Source organism: Glycine soja, chromosome 17 (assembly GCF_004193775.1).
Source record: "Glycine soja cultivar W05 chromosome 17, ASM419377v2, whole genome shotgun sequence".
Taxonomy (NCBI): Eukaryota; Viridiplantae; Streptophyta; class Magnoliopsida; order Fabales; family Fabaceae; genus Glycine; species Glycine soja.
This window is the reverse complement of record NC_041018.1, coordinates 23,422,378-23,446,169: the sequence shown is the minus strand read 5'-3', so window position 1 is coordinate 23,446,169 and position 23,792 is coordinate 23,422,378. Positions and strand designations below refer to the sequence as shown.

The following is a 23,792-nucleotide window of genomic DNA, read 5'->3' as shown; positions in this document are numbered from 1 at the left end:
ACTACATATTACAAATAGGATCCTGAAAGATCAGGAGATATAACACCCTACACGAATGAAAATCCTAATAACAGAAGCTTTAACTAAAAGCTGTAGACATATTTGAAGACCAACAATAATAAGGAATCTGGAAGTTCCTTTCCCACCCCCTCAGCCAGGTCCATAATAGGAATTTTGTTGTTAAGGGAAGAATAAGGCATCATGTTTATTAAAAAACAGACAGTCAAAACTGCATCTCCCCAATGATGTATTGGAACATTGGTATTAAGCATCAGGGAGCGTGCAATCTCAACTAAATGTCGATTCTTTCTTTTTGCTATTCCATTTTGTTGTGGGGTGTGTGGACATGTAGATTGATGCAGAATACCCTGTGAGGAAAAAAACGAAGAAAGTTCAGCAGAAAAATATTCTTTCGCATTGTCACTTCTAAATTTTTTAATTGTTTTGCCAAATTGGTTCTTAATCTCATTAAAGAAGGACTTGAAGATGGACAAAAGTTCAAATCTCTCTTTCATTAGGTAAACCCAAGTACATAGAGTCTTCATTGATAAAGGTTACAAAATATCTGAAAACAAAAGATGTTACTTGGCTTGGTCCCTAAATATCTGAATGAATGGTAGAGAAAACTGAGTTACATCTTTTTTCAGTTTGTCTAGGGAAAGAGGATCTAACATTTTTACTTAATTGGCACAACTCACATTCTAACTTTTGAAGTTGCTTGAGACTAGGAACCACGATCTTCAATTTTGCCAAACTAGGGTGACCTAAACGGTCATGCAAAAGTTTTGGAGAAGAGGATGCAAAACAGGGCACAAATGAGTTGGCTTCGAGATAATAAAGGCCTCGTGATTCATGTCCAACGCCAATTAGATGGCCCATACCACGTTCCTATATGACAAAGGAATCAACATCAAAAGTTACTGAACAATTTAAGGAGCGAGTCGATTGGTTCAGAGAAATTAAGTTATAAGGATAATTTGGAATGTACAAAACAAAATTTAATTTTAAGGAAGAAGAAAGGGGAACTTGACCAATTCATTGAGAGACAACTTTGGACCCAGTTGCTAAAGTAACAAGATAAGGAAATTTAGGTGGAAAGATAGATGAGAACAAAGAGTTATTACCAGAAATATGATCAGAGGCACCTGAGTCAATTATCCATGGATTTTGGCCTTCCACAAATTGAGAAATACAAGCTCTTGAGACACTTGGCCCTGAAGAAGATTGGGCTTGACTGATGGATTTCAGTCTTAGGTAGTCTTGATACTCCTCATCAGAAAATTTGGATTCCGATTTTTCAGATTTGGCGACATGTGCTACGTTGTTAGGATAACTATGCTACGCATAGCACTTTTCTTGAGTATGACCAGGCTTTTTGCAATATGTACATTGAGTACGTCCACCTCTACTATCACGTCCTTTATTTCCACAACCTCCTCTTCTATGAGATGCTACCACGACTGATGTTTCAGCAGGTGCGGCTGAAGTTTCAGTGGCTACAACTGAGTTTTCACCTCTCACCATGGTAGGAACACAAAGAAGCCTAGTTACTAGGTTGTCCATTGAAGGAACTTGCTCACCCGCTAGAATTTGGTCACGCAAATGATCAAAATTTGAGTGGAGTCCGCAAAATCACCACCATGAACAGCTTATTGAGTCTTCATTTCATTTCATCCACATAGTCATGTATTAGGAACTTCATTAATTCAACAGTAGCTTTGGCTTTGGCAATGTGTGAGGTCATATCGTGGTTAGTTTGTTTGAGAGAAAATGCATGGTTTGTTGAATCAAATAAACTCTGGATGTCATTAGCTAAAGTATCTTGAACATTTTTCTAGAAGGAACAAGAAGTCTCGAGGGATTTGAGTATTTCCAACACATCAGGTTCTACTAATTTCCATAAAACAATGCACAGTTGGAAGTCAAGTGTCTTCCACTGATTTCTGCTCTCGGCTGGAATTTCACTAGTTTCTATCTCCAAATGATCATATTGCCCTTGACCAAGGAACCATAACTCAACCGAGGCAGACCAAGATAGATAATTTTTTCAGTTGAGTTTTTGAGTAGTAATAATGGGAGTTTCAGAGAGAGGAGCAGGAGTAGAAGTGAGAGTGTAATTTGTAGATGTCATTTTGAGAAATAAAGGGCAAGTATCCAATAACAGACGCGAGCACAAAACCCGAGGAAACAGATATAGGCCAAGGGATGGAAGTGTGCAAAATGAAGGAAATGGAAAGCACAACCTTATGGCTTTGCCATTGATTTTGATGTTTTAATGGAAGATAAGGAAGGTGTTGGTGTTTTCTTTTTGGTTAGAAGGTGAAAGGAAATGTTTTAATCGAAGATAAGAATGGTGTTCGGTTATATGGTGAAAGGAAAGGTTTTGAAGAGGAAGTACATGTTTTGTTCAACTTACTATGGAGAAAGAATCGTTTACTATTTCTTTCAGCTTCTTGAGAGTGATTTTGGAGAATAATTATTTCTGTCAATTAATGCTCGACCCAACATGCTATAATTTTTGGTAAAATAGAAGTGTAAGGAAAGAGATGTGCTGAATTCTGGTGGCTAAATGGTATTGAAGAATTAGGAGATGAGAGTATTAAAGTAACAAAACTGAATCTGATTATGATTCTAGGGATGAAATACACTTTTGGATTGATTTCTCTTAATTTATTCCCGTGATTATGAATGTATCGATAAGAAGTTTGTGTTTTGCTTCTTAATTTTGTCATTGGAAAAGCTTGCATCTCACTCTATTATTTTGTTATTTGCATGTGATTCAAGAGAATGGTGTTGTATGGGTTTTATACAGAACAGTTTTGTAAAAGTTTTGTGATAAACAGTTTTTTATGGGTGTCATAAACATTTAATTTGTATATCCTGTTAGTGGTTCAGAGAAAGATTAGAGCATATTCTGAAAACAGAAAAATGGTTTCATTCTGAAGTGTATCTGTACAACTGTTTGATATTTATACTGAGGTTAGTTATAACAGCTCTGACTAACCCAAGGCTTAAGACAGTTGTCAGTTGACAGTTGTCAAACTGACTTAATTAGACTAACTAATACCTGAGAGATTATAATAGACTGATCTCAATACAACATTCACACATATCTCAAAATAGTGTTAATGTTTATACCTTGAAAAAGTGAACAATATATGTGCATTAACAAATGGTTAGATTTTATTCATTTATAAATTTAGAAGTTAAAAGATGATTATCAATTAATTTCTATAAAATTTGATTCATTCTCTTTCCCTTGTTCCTCACTTCCTCTCTCATTTCTTCCAATGGGTTGCTTTTCTTTTATAAAAAATTGGGCAAATTGCAATTTAGGATATGCCAGTTGATATATTTCTAATTTAGTATGATTAACCAAAGAGTGGTTAGCATCTTTCAAAGATAGTGATTCTGTCTGATTAACCAAATACCATTCTTTTGGTTTACTCATCCTAAATTGGAAATATTTTCAGCTAGATATTTTATTTGTGATTCCGTCTGAAAAAATTACCTTCTATAATTATATTAATATTGATATCTGATGCTTGTTATCTGGTATGCACAGAATTAGATGCCCAATGCATTCTATTTTGCATTTGCCTGATTAAATGATAACGGAATAAATAATTGAAACTGATGATGAGTGGAGTGCTAAACTGTTAGGGTATTGAATATCCCTAACAGCAGAGAAAACAAGAGAAACAGAAAATAGAAGAATATACGGAAAATACTGGGAGCAAACTGAATTTATTCAAGAAGGAAACCTTCTTCCAAGGGAAAACCCTTTACAATTTCTAATTCTTCTCCCCCCTTCCTCTAATGAGAATACTCTTATTTATAATATCCTAATCCAACTAATTGATAAAGATAGAATAATAAAGATAAAGATAGAATAATAAAGATTAGATGATAGAATAATAAAGATAAAGATAGAATAATAAAGATAGATGGCCCTAAAGATTAAACTAATAACTAATTCGATCCTATCTCCCGTGTAGGGGCTTTCTTCCTTCTAGAATAGACCCTCCAGATAACTGGTCTATCTTGAGATCTAACAATACTCCCCTCCAAAGAATGAACCTTGTCCTCAAGGTTAAATTCAGGAAATAGATTCTGAATCACATCCACATTCTCCCAAGTTGCCTCTTCCTCTGATTTGCCATGCCAACGAATCAAAACTTGACGTTCGACTTCATGCTGTTTTTGAACTTCTCTGATCTTCAAAATTTGAACTGGAAAGTATAGTTCAGCCTGATGTTCCAAGTCAGGGGGTAATTCTCCTTGTGCTTGATGATTTCCGAGGGCTCTTTTCAATTGTGAAACATGGAACACTGGGTGTATTCGTGCCTCTGAAGGAAGCTGTAATTGAAAAGCTACTGCCCCAACCTGTCTAACTACCAAATACGGACCGTAGAACCTAGCTGTTAATTTGGGATGCAATCGCGGAGGCATTGATCCTTGGCGATGTGGTCTGATTTTTAGATAAACCCAATCTCCAACGTTGATATCGTGAGGGCGCCTGTGATTGTTTGCATGTTTCACCATGAGACTCTGTGCTCTTTCCAAATGATGCTTCAACTGCTTCAAAGCTTCATCTCTATCCATCAAGTCTTGTGCCACGGCCTCCACCAAGGTCTCCCCGGGTATGAACCTGGTTATGGTTGGAGGAGGTCTGCCATAAACAATCTCGAATGGAGTGCTCTGGGCAGCAGTGTGGAAACTGGTGTTATACCAATATTCTGCCCACGGAATGAAATCGACCCATGTCTTTGGTTGCTCAGAGCTAAAGCACCGTAGGTAAGTTTCAACCGTGCGATTCAACACCTCCGTTTGTCCGTCTGTTTCCGGATGGTAAGCTGTGCTCATCTTCAATTTAGTTCCTTGCAATTTGAAAAGCTCCTGCCAGAAATTACTTAAGAAGGTCGGGTCTCTATCACTCACAATGGAAATAGGAATGCCGTGTAGTCTAACCACTTCCTTTGTGAATACTTCTGCAATGGAGCGGGCTGAGTATGGATGTTTAATCAAAATGAAGTGTCCATACTTGCTGAGTCTGTCAATCACCACCAAAAGTGCGTCATATCCCTTTGACTTCGGGAGTCCCACAATGAAATCCATGCTAATCTCCTCCCAAACAGCATTAGGGATCGGTAAGGGTTGCAACAAACCCATTGGTGATGATGCCTGGTATTTGCTGTGTTGACAGGTGTGACAGGCTGCCACAAAATCTGTTACTGACTTTTTCATTCCTAGCCAAAAAATGGATTGAGCTAACCTTCGATGAGTTTTGAAGATGCCTGAATGACCCCCAGTTGGGGTGGTATGGAATTCTTGTAAGAGTTTTGGAATCCACACCGAGGTAGAGGACAACACCAACCCCCCTTTATAGTGCAGCTTACCATTTTCTATAGTGTAAGAAGGGTGAGAGTCAGGATCTTGTTGCAGCTCCTCTATAATCTTTTTCAATACGGGGTCGGCCTGAACCTCCACATCAATCTGTTGGGTATCCTGCCAAAAGGGCCGAGACAAAACCCTCAGCTCTTTCTCCTCATGCGATCTTGATAATGCATCGGCAGCCTTATTTGTAGCCCCCATCTTGTATACAATGTCGAAATCATATCCCAATAATTTTGCCATCCAATTCTGTTGATTTGGAGTGGTTATCCGTTGTTCCAGCAAGTACTTCAAGCTTTTTTGGTCAGTGAATACAGTGAAACGTCTTCCCAATAGGTAAGGCCTCCAATGCTGGATTGCTAAGACCAAAGCCATTAACTCCTTCTCGTACACAGATTTACTTAAAACTGAAGTAGCTAACCCTTTGCTGAAATATGCAACTGGACGTTTCCCTTGTGTTAACACAGCTCCTATCCCTGTTCCGCAAGCATCACATTCAATGGAAAAAGGTTCCTTAAAGTCTGGTAAAGTCAAAATTGGAGAGTGGGTTAATGCGTCCTTAAGTGCATTAAAGGACTCAGTTGCCGCTGCACTCCAATTAAAAGCTCCTTTCTTCAACAAATCAGTGAGTGGTTTAGCAATCTTCCCATAATCTTTCACAAATTTCCTGTAGCAACCAGTTAAGCCCAAAAATCCCCTCAAAGCTTTAATGGATTTCGGTATAGGCCAATGAAGGACTGCATCTACTTTTTTTGGATCCATAGAGACTCCCTCTCTCGAAATCAGATGCCCTAAATAATCGATGGTGGTCCTGCCCAAACTGCATTTCTTGCTGTTTGCAAAGAAATTATGATGAAAGAGAGTGTGTAGGACCTCACTCAAGTGCTGTAGATGGCTCTCCCAATCGCTGCTATAGACTAAGATGTCATCAAAGAAGACCAACACAAATTTCCGTAGAAAGGGCTGCAACACAGAATTCATAGCTCGTTGGAAAGTGGCAGGGGCGTTGGTGAGGCCAAAAGGAATCACAAGGGACTCATAATGACCTTGATGAGTCCGAAAGGCTGTTTTGGGAACGTCTTCTTCACTCATTCGAATTTGGTGATAGCCCGACTTCAAATCGATTTTGGAAAAGTATGCAGCCCCAAATAGTTCGTCTAGTAATTCTTCGATCACAGGAATGAGAAACTTGTCCGGAATTGTCGCTTTATTCAGTGCTCTATAGTCAATACAGAACCGCCAACTGCCATCTTTCTTTTTTGCTAAAATTACCGGGCTAGAATACGGGCTATTACTGGGCCGGATTATGCCTTCCTGTAACATTTCTGCAACCTGTTTCTCGATCTCATTCTTCTGTAAGTGTGGATATCGATAAGGACGGACATTTATAGGACCCGTCCCATCTTTGAGGACAATCTTGTGATCTACAAGTCTGTTTGGAGGTAAGCCTATGGGTTTGGAAAAAACCGCTTGAAAACGCTCTGTCACATGTTGTAATTGGGTCAACTGAAGATGGTCAAGTTTTTGCTCCTCACCTTGAGTTGCTCCCTCTTGATCTCGGAGCAAGTCTGAATAGAAAAGTATCATGGTAGCAGCCTCAACATCTGAAGCCCTCCCAAAGACCTTCGCTGAAAATCCCTTCTTCTGCATGTTATAGTCTCCCTTGATTTGGGTGGGTGACCCTTGATAGCGAAAAGACATGGTAAGAGTCTTCCAATTGTGTTGTACCTCACCTAATGAAAAGCCAACCAGGTCATCCCGAGGATGACATCCACACCACCAAGATCAAACAAGAAAAAGTCTCCAGTGTAAACATAACCCTGCATCTTTAGGATCACATTCTGGCAATATCCCTGAGATTCCTGTCGGTGTCCATTTCCCAGCTGAACACCAAAACTTCTAGTAGGTTGAATCGGCCAGTTCATCCTTGAGATTAGGTCCCTTGCTACAAAGTTGTGACTAGCGCCACTATCAATCAGAATGGTAACCCCAACACCAGCCATTTCTCCCCATAGTTTCATGGTTTTTGGAGGCGTAATGTTCCTCTGGACCAGTTGAGATAATTCCATCCATTGGCAGTGGTATTGATCCCCCACTACATCATTGGTCTCCTCTGGTTCCTGTTTGTCATTCTCTTCTATGTTGTCGCCTTCGTCCTCCCCAAGGATAGTGATCTGCAGACTTCCTTCTGGACACTTATGTCCAAAACCAAAGGCCAAACCACATCTAAAATAGCGGCCCTCCTCTTTTCGTTTTAAAAATTCAGCGTATGGCAATTGTCTAGCTCCCTTGTTTCTTGAAAAGGTGTCAGCACTGCCGGAATGCGGGTTATTTGATCCACACGAAGAAACCCCTTTTGGAGCTGTCATGATGTTCCGTGCTCCAGTAGTAGTTGGGCGTGCCTGGGATGCGCTATAATTGCCTGCTGTATTGGCTGCTGAACTCGCTGGGTTGCTAATCACGACGCTTCCCTTATGTTGAAAACGCGGAGGAAAAAAAACCCTTTGAGAAGGAGGCTGACCACGAGCAAGGCGGAGTTCTTCATCCACATCTCTTGCAATTTCCATGGCACGCAAGACCTCTGTCGACCGGAAAGATCGCACCCTACATCGAATCTCCGGCTGGAGACCGCCCAAGAAGTATCCCAGCATCTGTTCTTCTGATGGATCAGGGATTTGAGCCACCAAAATTTCGAATTCCCTCAAATAAATGTCCACGGACTCCTCCTGTTTGAGAGTTTTTAAACGCTCAAAAACATTGCCCTTACTACCTTCACCAAAACGCTGAAGCATGAGTGGGGTTAAAGATTGCCAAGAAAGAGATGGATTGCGTTTTCGAATGAAACGATACCAGTGTACCGCCTCCCCTTCCATGCTAATGAATGCCAATCGAATCTTCTCTTCTTCTTTCACTTGATGTACTTCGAAAAAAATTTCAGCTCTAGCTATCCAAGACAGAGGATCTGTTCCATCGAAGACCGGTAGTTCCACCTTCTTGGTCCAAAAGCGTGGTTCAAAAACCACCTCAGATTCGGTATTGCTCTCCGACTTAGTATCGGAGGGGTCTTTCTGTAGTCGTTCCAGCTACTGCAGTACGTGATTCATGATGCCTTCTACCCTCTGGATGCTGCCTCTGAGATCAGCTATGTCTTCTCCATGGGTCATCAAGGTGCGGTCTAAGGTGTCTAGCCGTGAATCCATCTGGAATGGTAGAGGAAAGAGCAGGTCGGACCAATTGTTAGGGTATTGAATATCCCTAACAGCAGAGAAAACAAGAGAAACAGAAAATAGAAGAATATACGGAAAATACTGGGAGCAAACTGAATTTATTCAAGAAGGAAACCTTCTTCCAAGGGAAAACCCTTTACAATTTCTAATTCTTCTCCCCCCTTCCTCTAATGAGAATACTCTTATTTATAATATCCTAATCCAACTAATTGATAAAGATAGAATAATAAAGATAAAGATAGAATAATAAAGATTAGATGATAGAATAATAAAGATAAAGATAGAATAATAAAGATAGATGGCCCTAAAGATTAAACTAATAACTAATTCGATCCTATCTCCCGTGTAGGGGCTTTCTTCCTTCTAGAATAGACCCTCCAGATAACTGGTCTATCTTGAGATCTAACATAAACAGATAATTGCGTTCATATTTTAATTTTCTCCATGCATGGATATCAACTTATTAGTTTACCATGTTTTTCAGAAATTGGTCTATTTATTTTTTTCCCAAAAGTAAAATATGTTGACTTCTTTGATGTTTAACTCCTCGTTTTTTAATTCTTGAAGTATGATTTCTTTTAAGGTTATTATTATATTTTAATGTTTAGGTGTGTAAGAGCTGACCAATCCTCATTATCAGTAAGATTGTATTACCTTCGTAATGGGAGCGCAAGACTTGGTTTCTGGTAAGAAGCCTAATGTTGATTTAAAAGACCTAGTCCAAACTATATTTTGTACTCCTGTTTTACACCCCTAAAAAAAGTTCCCATGATTTGAGGTGTAAGTAGACAGTCATGATATCATTTTTCAGGTTAAGAGGAAGGGAGTACTTGCTTCCTGTGGGCATTATTTTGAAGGTAGTCATTGCAGACTCTATTAATTTAAAATAAAAATTTGATCTAACTTTTTTTTTTTGAGCTGGCTTACTATATGCTCCTTTATTTATCTTATTTCCCCCTTATTTGGTTTTGGTTGTCTGAAAAATTATTTGTGGTGCATATGGTCATTTGTAACAGGCCCTCATTGACACAACTGACCGTGAAATTTATGTAAATTTGACAAGCTGCTATAATGAGAAGTATGAAAAGGGAAAAGGTGCTGTTGGGACCCAGCTTGTTGGTGAAAGGGCAAAAATAATCTTAGATGAACTTCGAGATCTGTCTCTTTTCACTCGTCTTCAATGTCTAGAATATATTGGTACTTAACATGGCACTCTTCAAGGACCCTTTGCCAAGCAATTTGTATATTTTTGTACTAATTCTTCATTTTAAATTCAGGAGAGCACTTCCAACCTGTTATCACTGAACTTAAGAATGACAGTTATCCTATTGTAAGTCTATATGTTACTATTATTATATATCAATGGTAAATTATACTCACCTCTCTTGAAAAATACTTGAATTTTACTGTCCTCTCTATTTTGAAATATTACACTCGTCTCTTTGGAGAGATTAATATGTGCTACACTTTAGTCTAATTTGACATGAACGAGCCTGACAGAAGCCTGGTATCTTATTAATAAGAAATAGGGATTTCTCCCTTAAATATAGAGCCTAACTTACAGAGGGACTGCATCTCCCAATGCCAAATGCCCCAATTCTTTCATAAATTACAAGATGGCTTCTCTTCAACTCCCCTCTTATTTATAGGCAACATGCCTTATTTCTTCCACCAACCTAACTAACTAACTACTATCTGATAAGAGCCTTGGCAGAACAACCCCATAAAAGCTAGCTATTTTAGTTGGAGATCGCAAGGCCTTATAAACCCCACACTAAAAATACCAAGTTTTCACTTTCTGTTTGAGAGGATAAATAGGAGGGAGATAAGTTTTTTGTGTGGCACACACATGAAAAAAAATCTCCCCCACCCCCCCTCCTCAATTTGGCATGATAGGAGACAATCTCTCTTTTTGATTTTATTTTTTTAGTTCCTTAAAACTTTTTTTTAATTAGAATAATTTTTTTTTCATACAATTTATTTCTTTCCAGTGTCTCTTTTACTAATCCAAATAAATAGAGATAAATTTGTCTACTTTCCTACTTATTACTATCTATCCAAAGTCCCAACAACTCTATTCTCTTTTACTTCTATGTTTTCTATTTTTTTCTCTTATTTCTTTCTCTTTTTCATTTCTAATCCAAACAAAGCATTAGGTTAAGGGGGTTTAATTTTCCCTTTTATTGATTTAATTTGAGGAAAGGTTTTATTTGACCATATGCCTGTCTAATAATTATATGAATGTCTTTGTTTACTAGGTGGCTGAAGCTGTTTTGAAGGACTGCATATTAGTTCATCTGGATAACAATTTTGACAAATTCAATCTTCTCATGTTAGGCACTTGCTCTTCTTTTTTATGTGATGATTTTTGAATAACTAGTCATATTTAATTGTTTCTTATGGAGAAGAAATATTTTTGCTGGAGGATTTATTAATTGTTTTCTTACATTTTGGGTTTTGGTTGGCTCCTCCTTTCTTCCCTGCTTTAGCTTCATGTTGCAGAAACTTTTCTCACTTATAGATCAAACATCGGTGCCGGACAACCCTGATTCCTTGCAAAATCATGAGGTTTTACTCCCTGGCCACCTGATTACACTTTATCTCAAGGTAGAAAGCTTTTCATTGTTTTCCGTTTTATATTTATGAATTGAGATTGAGAGCATGCCATCCAGACTATGGATCTGATTACATTTCAATCATAGTTCCATGAATTTCAAGCTTTTAATGGCATATGCTTACACTTTATATTTGGTCCCATTCGACATTTAGAAATTGATTCTGAAATTTTGAATTCAAGTTTAGAATGGAATTGGGCCATCAAATTCAAAATTTAGTGTTTGGTTGTGCCTTTTTGAATTAGTCAAATTCCCTGTAGAAAAAACCAATTAAATGAAACCCTTATTAATTCTTAACCCTGTCCCGAAAGCATTCAATTGTAAGCAAGAATGAAGGCGGCAAGGTAGTACTTTGTAGTTTGATCTCCACACTTTCAATTGTTACCTATGTTTGAAGTAATAACCTCAGCCACTATTTTGAACTCAATATAGTTTTGGGTTAAATAACAGTCTTTATTGATATAAGGGGAATGAATGTAATATAGGATAATCTCCTCCTATGGTTTTCTCTTCACAAAGGATCTCTACTTTGACAAAGAACAAAAGCTCAATTTACAAATATTCTACTAAGGAACCGTTAGGAAAATATCTATTTCCCTTCTCTGTTTTTGGCATCTCTGATAACTCAGAATGTGTCTGGGTTCCTAAGGAAACTCCAATGAGGGTTTCTTAACTGACATGCTCAGTAATAGCAACTCAAAACACAACTTTAAATTGGAGAGAAACTGTGTGGGAGCCTTTTATGTTTTGGGTTGCTACTGCTAGTAATTGTTGTTCTCTCTCAACTGTTGGCCATATTTCATATAGTAATATTAATATACAAGTATACAACTGATTGTGACTGACCTTGCTTTTTTTTGGAGTAATCTTGCCTTTTTTTTTTGTTTTGAACGACAGAACCAAAGTTTTTTGGAGTTATATTATTGCAGTATTTCAAATTTGCATTGTAATGTAGAAAAATAATCCCTATATAAATGGAAAAATATATATTTTAGGGTAATAATACAAATTATTCTTATTTTTTATGTATTTTAAATTTTTTATTTAACTAAGATGTAGTTTATATTTATTTGTGAAATTTTATAAAATATGTAGTAGAGAAACTCGTGAGTTTCTCCATTGGAGTTCCCCTTACACAGTCTCCACCAGAGCACATGACAGTTTACCACAACCATTGTCTCTGCCACCACTACCTCCATCAACACTGCTGCTGTAAACTATGGCATACACCCTCTCCTGCTACTTTTGTACTTGCCACTAAGTCATGATAATTAATAAAATATTTAATTTTTTTTATTATACACATTTAAATATAAATATTATGGCTTCAGATTTTTTAAAACAAATCTAGACCTTACATACCTTTTAAATATTTAATTATTATAGCTAATATTTATGGATCCTTTGCATATTATATCCTTAATTGTAGCATCCCTATGATTATAAATAAACAAGCATGTGTGGTACAAGTCACAGTTCTGTACAAGACAAAAAATATCCTTAATCTACAAGTCCTACACAATAGTTATCTGTGTATTTCTTTCGCTAAACGTGACAGTTGGCACTCTCTTGTTCCTATAAATCTTGGAAGTTCATATTCATTTCAGCTTTTAGTTCTATTACTTTGCCCTATGCTCTGGGTCATATTGTCAACTAATTTTCTTTCCATCACTTAATGTTAAATGATTTCTTGCATCTACATACTTTGATCCTAGGAAAAACTGGAAGATTGGCTGCAAAAGGGAAAAAGGCTTCTTCTGGATGAGATTGATAAAAAAAGCAAGAAATTTGATTTCAGTGACAGTAAGTAGATATTTGTTCATTCTTTTACGCATGTTATTTCCTGGGTTTTTGTTTTGTTCTATCTGCTTAAGTTTTAGTTAGTGCTCAATTGCTGTAGTCGTTTATTGTATCTGGAATGAGCTTGAGACTATAAATGATTCAGAGATTCTTTGTTTGGCTTTTTATTGCAGTCTGTAAAGTAGTATGAGATCTAAATTGGTGATGTTTATCATATATAATTTTTGTCATTTTATTTTTTGCCTTTCTGGCATTGCAGTTGTTCAGGTTAAGAAAGTCATGGATAAAAATTCACCAAAGCAAGTCAGTACAGCAGTTGAAAATATGTTGAAAACTGGAAGATTGGTTACACAAACGGGTCTAGATCTGCAGCAGGTATTGGCTTGCCAATGTTTAGTTAAATTATCCATTGTTTGTAATTTTGTATTTGCCAGCTTCCAATTGTCTTTTTGTTTCCTTAATTATAACAAAATATTAGACTATTAGTTTTAAATATTAATAGCTTACTTATAAGGAAATGCATTTAATTAGTTATTCTTCCGTATTCATTAAGTTGCCAGGACATAATAGGAAAGGCTAAACAGAATTGAAATGAATGGTGGAGCTCATTATTATTGCTCAAGTGATAATGGTTACAAGCTATCCTTATAAAGAAGAAAGCTACAGCTGTACTGTACAGCTGTCATATTCTAACAAACTAACAAATATCCTAACAAACTAATTGTGAATTTACTTTTCTATGTATTTACACATATAGTGTATTTACATACACCAATAGGACAAGACAATTTCATTTATCTTTAGTATTTTTTGTCATGTTTAATATGATCATGTGCTTGAAAGGACAGACCGATCTTGACTGATGCAGATATTATATTTTTTGTGCTTTCATTTTGGTAGCCTTTTCCTTTCCTCTTTTGATGTTTGTCCCATGCATCTTCTGTATGACACATGCATTAATCCCCCAATGCCTTCAATTTTATTGTTCATAAAAAGGTCATTATGATATTATCAGTGACCTATGAAGCATGAATAAATTTAAAAAGGAGTTTTGTTGTTGTTTGAACACCTTCAGGCTCAAGTTCTAATTGATTACTTCAAACTTTTTTGTGGTGCTATGTGCATCTCTGCTTGTAACATTTTTATAAGGGAATACATTGGTCTGGGGAGTCAGTTGATTTATGCATTAATAGCTATTATTTGTCACAATTCACATTGCTTGTGATTAGTCGTTAACTTTAAAGTAGTGTTATTCAGCTGTACATTATGAAAAGGCTAAAATTCAAGTTACTGCCTTGACTATTGGTCATTTGAAAAAAAAACCATATGGTTAAAAAGTTAAAAACACGACTCCCTTACCAAATCATGCAATGCAGTGCAATATTAACCCCCTTTATTGAGGCCAATTGCAGAAACCTCCACTTGGGTGTCAACATACAATTTTTGACTAGTTAAAGGAGTTGGGTTATTGAGTTTTGAACCAGGAAGCTTTCTGAAAATGTCTATAGGTGTTTCCTGTATTTTAGGCAAAATAAATATTGAGTAAACTATATTAATGAAATTTAATGTTAACTATAGCAAGGGTTGTTTCTTAATTGGTTCAATTCTCTTGTTTTTGTTAGCTTGTTCCCCTCCAAGTTACTTAGACTATTTTTGCTTAATCAGAGGGCAGGTTATACAGTTCAGGCTGAAAGGCTAAATTTTTTACGTTTTGTATCACATTTTCGTGCCGTTCATCGAGGGGCCTCATTTGCAGGACTTCGTACCACAACTGTGCGGAAGCTGTTACCTGAGTTAGTACTTTTTTACATAGTCGACAGATTGTGTTTTTGTTATAATATCCTTACGCATGATTTTTATATATAAATAGATCTTGGGGTTTTCTTTGCCCTGTGCACACACCTGATGGAGAGCCCTGTGGATTGTTGAATCATATGACTTGCACTAGTAGTAAGTTACTACTCTCCTTTTCCTCTTTTTTCTGTTTCATTTATTTTCCTCTGTTTTTTCCTTTTTCTTAAATGCAAGATATTTGTGCTTAATTATGATTTGTACTTGTTAGTGACTTCCCCACTTTGTGACTGTGCCTTGATCCACCTCTTACATGTGGGAGGATTATTATTTATTATTAATTAAAAGAGATTGTGCATTGAATTTTGTCTTTGTAATTATGATAAGCATAAGCATAAGCCACAAATCACCAATGTATACACCCGCAAACAGCGAGCAAGAGAAGCAATAACCATGGACCACCTAACAGCAGGGCGCACAACACCCAAGGGGTGCAAACCACCCAACAGTTACAACCCACCCAAAGGGTGTAAACCACCCAATAGTTACGATTCACCCAAAGGGTGCAAGGTCAGAAGATGTGAATCAAGGGGACATGATCCTTGGGAACAGTCACAGCCAACCGTTATGATCCGCCCAAGGGGTGCAAGGTCAGTAGATGCGAATCAAGAGGGCATGACCCTTGGGAACAGTCACAACCATTCAGAATAATTGTGTCCATTAGATGTAGTATAAATAGAAGTAAACCAAAATGGGAAAGACACTCTGGGATTAGGAAGAATCTGAATTGTGGAGAGATAGACTCTCGAAAACTTGTGTAATAAAATATCTCAAATTATCTATAAAAATTTCTGTTTCATCTTTTCAAATCTGTTCCATTTTTATCTGTTCATATCAAATTACCTCTTGAAACAACGTGAAACCTGTTCCCTAAACTAGATTTCACGGAGACATGCAACTTAGCTGTCATGAGTAGAAGCAAAGAAGAAACAGCTGCCAAAAAACTAAATTTTGTCGATGTATGCCCCTCATTTTATCATGTGATTTCGATGACAGCTACTTTTTGATCACAAAAGTAACATGAATTGCAGCTGTCCCCATGCATGATAGTGCCATGTCAATTACCATCTTTAATGCTGCCTGAATAATGTTAACATCAACAGCTATATATTGTGTAAACATTTTAATTATTGTTTTTTTTGTAAACCTAGCTATCTAATTGGATGTAAAAAATTATTGCAAAGTATCTATTTAATTTTAATTATTAATTTATTAGTTTATAATACAACAACAACAACAACGCCTTATCCCACTAGGTGGGGTCGGCTACATGGATCAACTTCCGCCATAATGTTCTATCAAGTATCATACTTCTATCCAAATCATTAAGTTCGAGATCCATATAATGATTTCAATACAAAAGACATCAAGGCAAAAAATAGTTATGAACTACAAAACTATTTTGATAATTTTGCACTCAAATTTTTACAAGTGCCATTGTGTGTGAAAATCAATTTTCGAATATTTTCTATCCAAACAAGAGTGTGTTAGGAAGAAGGGGACTGGGCCCTGCAACTGATTAGGTCCATTAAGGGTGGGTTTATGTTAGCAGGAATAACTGTAAACTGTTTAGGGACTTTTGTGATTGAGAAACAGTGTAAGGAGTGGATGCAAACTTCTCAAAATATGATCTGGAGCAGTGTATTGGTTCCTTGGGGCCTTCTCCCTAGTTTCATTCAATAAAACCAAATTCTTTATCACTGTTATGATACCAGTTCCATTTCACTTTAAGTGGGCCAGAAGACTTGTAGTTAAACATGGCATGTTCTTCCATCTAAAATAGCATGGCCTAAATATTTAAAATGTTTATTGTCTACCTAAAACACTGTTGCATGTTCTACCCTTAACTCTTAATTTATTTGTTTGTATGATAAAATATTTGAAATGTTATTATTCACAACCTACATTAGCGATAATCTTTTTTTATTAGCTAGAAGATTCACCGTTCATTGGAGTAATTCACAATCCAACCATTTGTATTTTGTAGTTAACTTTCTTTTTCTCTTTTCTATTTCAGGGATAACGTCATTCTTTGATTCTCAAGGAAACGTGAAAGATTATTTTAAAATAAAAATGTCCATCCTAAATGTTTTATTGGAGGTTGGGATGACACCATCATTGCCAAAGATATTTCTTCCTGGCCCACCTGAAGCTCTTACTGTTCTCTTAGATGGTTGTGTTGTTGGTTGTATAGCTTCCAGTGAAGCAGAGAAAGTTGTGGCTCACATACGAGAATTAAAAGTGTCATCTGCCGCAGTGGTTCGTTTTTGTCAAAATTTCCTTGCTTCCCTTATAATATATTACTTGATAATCACTTCAAAATTATGTGACAGATTCCTGATGATATGGAAGTGGGATATGTTCCTTTGAGCATGGGGGGGGCCTATCCTGGTCTTTACCTGTGCACATCCCCTTCAAGATTTGTTCGGCCAGTAAGAAATATATCAATTCCTTCCAATGGAAGTGAAAACATTGAATTCATTGGGCCATTTGAGCAGGTCATTATAGATTTTTCTTTTGTATGTTGTATACTTGTTTGGAGCTATTCTAATAAAGGCACCTATCTTTATAGAGATGAGTGCTATGAACTTAGGATTTGTCAAATTTTTAAGTGTTTTGTATGTTTCTTATCAGGTTTTTATGGAAATTAGATGTCCTGATGGCGGAGATGGTGGAAGAAAAAGTTCATTTCCTGCAACTCATGAAGAAATTCATCCAACAGTAATGCTTAGTGTAGTTGCTAATCTCACACCATGGTCAGATCATAATCAGAGTCCACGAAATATGTACCAGTGTCAGGTTCTATAATCTTTTGTACTGGTCTTGGTATCCAAATCTACGTTAGCAGTATAGCTACATTTTTTTCACTCTGGGGGTGTTTATGATGTAGATGGCAAAGCAAACAATGGCATTTTCTTCACAAACTATTCAACATCGTGCAGATCAAAAGTTATATCATCTTCAGGTTTGTTTAAATCAGCATAATGAAAATTGTGGATACCCTCTGGTCGGGATAAAAACAGATTTGGTCTTTGTTTGTTGGAAATCAAACATGGGTACCAAAATAATTGGCCCTGCAGTAAATTATATCCCTTGCATCTGATATATTTCTTCTCCATTTAGACTTCTCTAACCTGAATATTTTGGTTGTCTGACTCCCCAGAGTCTCATCGTAGATCATATGCCCAATCATATCAATTGATCTTTAAATTATATCCCCTGCATATGATATAACATTATTTATACTTTATTGTCCCTAGACTGTTATAACTTAAAACATTTTGGGCCATTTTCAGACTCCTCAGACTCCCATTGTACGCACTAGTACATATACTAAATACAACATTGATGAATTTCCAACAGGCACAAATGCTATAGTCGCAGTTCTGGCATATACAGGGTAACTGCTTTAATACAAAGCAACTGTAATTTTAACCTTCCTGTGCTGTTTACAAATATCTTGTGTTATCTAATTACAGATATGATATGGAGGATGCCATGATTCTAAATAAGTCATCAGTGGAACGTGGAATGTTTCATGGACAAATATATCAGGTTAGATACCTGACAACTAATTAAGCTTTCTTGATCAGTTCATGACACAACTTCTACTGAGCACCATTTTTAAACAATTAGAACGTTAAGCTTAAGAATGGTTATGTTTAAAATGTTGTTTAGATTATGACTTAAATTTGAATGACTCAAGGTTATCTTTTGATGATTTTTAATGTTATGTTTGAATGGTTGTTATGTTTAGATTATGACATAAAGTTGTAGTGATTTTTTTAATTGATATCTTTTATTGCTTTATTAACTCTATACATAAAGTGTAGGTAACGGGTGCGGATATGGGTATATAGGTACCCAGTAGGTACAGGGATGGGGATTAAAGTTGTTACCCGCATGAGTATTGGGGCGGGTACGGGTACTATTGTACCCTACCCATTGCCATCCCTGGGCATGATTGTTAGTCTCTTGTCCATTTTAGCTTAAGGTAAAGAGAGAGAGAAAAGAAACATAATGCACTCTATGGAGGAGAACTGAACATATTAACCTAATGATAATATGTTCAGTTTTTCTTAAGCAAATAACTGTAGTAATTTTACTCATTCTCAGTTGGTGGTTCAGAGAACTCTTGCATTTATTCTTGGGACCAACACTGAGTAGTTCTCTCTTGTACCTTTTAGTACCCCTGGTACTCAATTAATATACATATTATATTTGCTGATAAAAAAAAAACTGAACATATTAACCTAATGATAATTATTCAGGTCTGAATTTCTCTATCTACAATTAACCTGGACACCAAACTAAAATAGATTATTTACATATCCAACAATGTTTTCATCTGAGTTCCTTTTTGCCCTTGTTCTGCTGGTGTCATGGTCTGGTTGTATTGATTTCTTCTGTTGTTTGTGTTGGATAAAGGGGTAATGTTCCTGATTCAAATTCTGATGGCAAATTTTCTTTTTATGACTGTTTTGGCAGACAGAAACTATTGACTTAACTGAACAAGGGGGAAGGTTAGACCGATCTTCAAGAATGTTCAGAAAAAGTAATTTAGAGAAATCAGCTTGTCCCTCAATCGATTCAGATGGACTTCCACATGTTGGTCAGGTATTATGCCTTTATCCCCTCCCTCCCCCAGTACCTTCTCTTGACTTCAATTTTGTCAGAAAAAATTTTGATGTTTGACTTTCAGATGATACGGCCAGATGAACCCTATTGTAGCATTTATAATGAAGTAACAAGTTCCATACACACCTTAAAAAGAAAGGGTTCTGAAGCTGTTTATGTTGACTATGTTGCTGTTGATGTCAAAAACAAGAAGCACCTTCAAAAGGTGAGTCAAGAAATTTCGTTATAATTTTCTTCTCTTTATTTGGTGAACTTTTGATGTTTAAAAGAAAGAAAAGTATAGGTTCTTGTATGCATTTGCACAGATTGATCTTGTCAATGATTGAACTATGTTATTTACTTCCCTTGACCTTTGATGCTCCATTCATGTTTTCTTTGAGTTCTTTTCCATTCTGATATGCAAGGAACAGAGAGCTGTATTATGCTGATTACCTTTTTTTACTTGCTGTTGTCCTTTTGTTAATATAATTGAAAGATGATATTTTAGATTCCCTTTTGCCCATGTTTATGTCCTCTCTTCAATAAAATTTCATCAATTTATAATTCATAAAACAAAAATTGTTTGATTTGCAATTGAAGTTTCTATTTTTTACCAATCCCTGATAATTTTTTGTTGGGTTAACTAAGTTTTTAGTCCTTGAACTTTTTCAAAATTAGTTTTTAGTCCCTAAACAAATATTTGACTGGTCTTAGTCCTTAAACTTTTTTCTGTTACAACTTTTGGTCCCTGCTGTTAAATGTAGCTGTCAAATGATGATGTGGTGCTATTTTTATCATTATTTTATTACGTTTGATGCCAATTAGATTTCTGGCGGTTCAAAACTGCCAGAAAATGCCTGGTTTTCAACTTGAATCAATGAAAAATAAATAATAACATATTCATAACTTTAATCAAATAAGGTCCAGTTCTTTCAAACCACAAACCAGAAATAGATACCCAAACATGTTACTACGATCCCCCAAATCACCACAAACACAGAAACAATTTCCTCTCCAGAAATCAACCAATGTTACAAGGAATCAACAAATTGGGAAGGAACTTGTTTCAACTGAACCTCGGCTAACCTTAACGCTTCAAGCTTTAGACAACACTCTGCAACAAAAATCGATTATATACATCAAAAGTCAGCACTTTATATTAACAGGGAGCAAGTGCGTAACGGAACAAGCAGCGGTGAGTGCGAGAATGTGAAGGGGTCTGAGGGGAGTCTCGAAACGAGTCGCCCCCCACGCATCCTGCCACCGTTGTGATGTCTGGGATGCGAACAACTCAAAACTGAAGCTGGGTTTTCAAGATTTGAAGAAACGTGAAGTGGGGGAGAGAAGGTTTGGGGGTGAAGGAGGAAATGAGTGGTCTCCAATCATGAATCTGGTTGGAGACTGAGGCAGCAATGACACAAGCGAGATTTCCAACAGAGTTTTCTATTGGGGTTTGAATAGATGGAAACAGATGAGATGACACTTGCTAGTGTTGTTTTCTGATGAGGAAAAGAAGCTATGATATGAGTGGGGCAAATTTGAAGCATTTTCTAGTGGTTTTTAACTGCCAGAAAATGAATTTCATTAAATAATAAAAAAAATAACACGTGGTGGTCTCAGACTGCCACATCCTCATTTAACGGTCAAATTGGTTTGGACTAAACCAATTGACGAAAAAAAGTTTAAGGACTATAAGAGCGGTCAAATATTTGTTCAGGGACTAAACATCAAATTTTGAAAAAGTTCAAGGACTAAAAACTTAGTTAATCCATTTTTATATTGACTTCTACACTGCATAATCCTGGATTTTGTAATCTGAATGTTGTTTCAAGAGATATGATACTAGCAACGGAAACATAAATTCAAGCTAGATAACCTTATATTCAGTGTAGTTTGATTTGGTTAGTCAGTTGATATCTTTTTACTGGGCTTATAGTTCTTTTTTTGATTATTCACTTTGATCTGCTAATTTTTGGCTTATGCTTATTGGAGCAGGTTAACATACGCTTTCGACATCCTCGGAACCCTGTTATTGGTGATAAATTTAGCAGTAGACATGGGCAGAAAGGCGTTTGCTCTCAGTTGTGGCCAGACGTTGATATGCCATTTTCTGGAAATACTGGGATGCGCCCAGATCTCATTATCAATCCTCATGCATTTCCTTCCAGGATGACAATTGCTATGCTTTTGGAATCTGTTGCTGCTAAGGTACTACGACTAAACAATCGCATGAAGATTATCTATACAACAAAAGCCTTATGCATGAAGATTATCATATAAGTTATCAATTTTTATTTGATTTGACGTAGTTGATAGCATAGTAGTCAATAGTGCACTATAGCTGAGTGGAGTGGCCCCTGGATTGCTATGGGATTCAAAAAGTGGAGATAGTGACCATTGATAGGATAGGAGACAAAATAGTGACTTTTGTGCACAATAACGGTGCTACCATGATATAGCCTTCAATCCCCAATTTATACCCCTGGGACACCATTTTTTGGTTTTTTTGGGCAATATATTTCACAAAAAGTCTCTGTTTTGACCTTTGTTCCTTCACAGTTTATAAAACATTCTTTTTCCCATGTCTTCTGTCCTTTCTTCTTCCTTTAGACTTCTGTGTTCACATCCTGCTAAATTTTATCTAATTTGCTATGTTCCTTTTCTATTAATTTTACCATCATCTTTCATTTTTTAACTTCATTATTACTATGTTCCTATTGCTTTATGACTTCATTACTATGTTCTTATTGCTTCTAGGTGGGTGGTGATTATGTGTGTAAACCGTGACTTATTTTTTTATCATAAATTTCTTTAATTTTGGGTATTTTGATTTGTTTTTTTTTTTGAGTATTTATATGTGTAGTATGTATACTGTTTAGTTTGTATCATAACATTTAAAATATTGGCCAGCCCGCCATCCAGCTATAGCATTTTCAGAGTTGACTGCTACCCACCACTGTCTGAAATTGATAACTATGGTTGATAGTAGATAAAGATATGAGAATGTCATGTGAGAATGTCATGTGAGAATGATATTATTACTATGTAGTTCCTTTAATTTATGGGTAAATAGCCAAATTTGTCTCTAAAAGTGTGAGGCGTTGACAAATTGGTCCTTGAAAGATGAAAAATTCAAATTTAGTACCTGAATGTGCAAAAAGTGTGACAAATTAGATTTAATGACAAATTGGTCCTTAAACTTTGCAACTTATTGTCAAATTGGTCCTCAAAAAATACAACTTATTGTCAAATTGGTCTTTGAATATTACAACTTAATGACAAAATGGTCTGACAAATTTAATGACAGGATTAATTTATTGTACTTTTTGCACATTCAGGAAATAAATTTATATTTTTCATCTTCTAGGAACCAATTTGTTACCTCATCACACTTTCAAGGACGAATTTGGCTATTTATCTATTATCTATCTTAGGGTCATTTTTGTGTTTAGGCTTGTCTTCACTTTTTACTGATTATGTTAAGAACTATGAAGCACCATACTTGTACATCCAAAATGGTTGCTGTATTAGAGTTCAACATGAATCATTTCAGATACTTCTAGCCTACATCTTTCAGTTATTTATTGAAAATTTGTACATTGCAGTTGCACTATAATTAGATAAATTATAGTATTTTATTGTGTCTACAATGACTAATGCTGACTTAGGAAACTTGGATATCTTTAATATTTGTGTTTTTATGCTAATATTACATCAATTTCTTATGTTGTATCTTAGCTTAGCTGTGCTGTATCTGTCTCATGTTAGAAGGCATGAATGATTAATAATAATTTCTTTTTGCAGGGAGGTAGCTTGCGTGGAGAATTTGTAGATGCAACTCCATTTCGAAGTTCAGTGAAGAAAGACAGTGGGGAGTCTGATTCAATGTCAGGTTCAATTGTCGATGATCTTGGCCTTCTGCTAAGAGAAAAAGGATTTAATTATCACGGTTTGGAGGTTCTATATAGTGGTGTTTATGGAACGGAACTAACATGTGAGATATTTATTGGACCTGTTTATTATCAACGGCTGCGTCACATGGTTTCAGACAAATTTCAGGTGAACTAATTCACTGTTTTGACTTCCTATATAACCACCAGCAAAATGATACTTCTCCATGTTTTCTGAAAATGTTAGGCTTTCTAGATAGTGGTTGTGATAGTGTTCAAGTGTTGTTAGTTGACAGTGTAAAAAACTTCATAGGGTATATTAAATTTAAACTCAATAAATTGTTAGGGTTTTTATGCTGATGGGAGTGGAACAGTATAACTTCTGTTCTTTGTTCTAT

The 23,792-nt window shown here is 36.2% G+C and overlaps 1 protein-coding gene across 2 annotated transcripts in view; it reads left to right on the top strand.

Moving 5' to 3' along the window:
* LOC114392264 (DNA-directed RNA polymerase I subunit 2-like) overlaps positions 1–23,792 on the top strand; it is a 29,454-nt gene that overhangs the window by 4,620 nt on the left and 1,042 nt on the right. For both annotated transcript variants that reach the window (XM_028353323.1, XM_028353324.1), the window contains 20 exons: positions 9,230–9,307; positions 9,433–9,478; positions 9,638–9,818; positions 9,899–9,951; positions 10,880–10,953; positions 11,111–11,228; positions 12,952–13,039; positions 13,296–13,411; positions 14,702–14,829; positions 14,907–14,986; positions 16,905–17,146; positions 17,221–17,385; positions 17,522–17,686; positions 17,778–17,852; positions 18,184–18,287; positions 18,367–18,442; positions 19,376–19,504; positions 19,590–19,730; positions 21,500–21,712; positions 23,309–23,563. In XM_028353323.1, the coding sequence (XP_028209124.1) occupies positions 9,230–9,307; positions 9,433–9,478; positions 9,638–9,818; positions 9,899–9,951; positions 10,880–10,953; positions 11,111–11,228; positions 12,952–13,039; positions 13,296–13,411; positions 14,702–14,829; positions 14,907–14,986; positions 16,905–17,146; positions 17,221–17,385; positions 17,522–17,686; positions 17,778–17,852; positions 18,184–18,287; positions 18,367–18,442; positions 19,376–19,504; positions 19,590–19,730; positions 21,500–21,712; positions 23,309–23,563 (2,527 nt within the window). The remainder of the gene's footprint in view (positions 1–9,229; positions 9,308–9,432; positions 9,479–9,637; positions 9,819–9,898; positions 9,952–10,879; positions 10,954–11,110; positions 11,229–12,951; positions 13,040–13,295; positions 13,412–14,701; positions 14,830–14,906; positions 14,987–16,904; positions 17,147–17,220; positions 17,386–17,521; positions 17,687–17,777; positions 17,853–18,183; positions 18,288–18,366; positions 18,443–19,375; positions 19,505–19,589; positions 19,731–21,499; positions 21,713–23,308; positions 23,564–23,792) is intronic.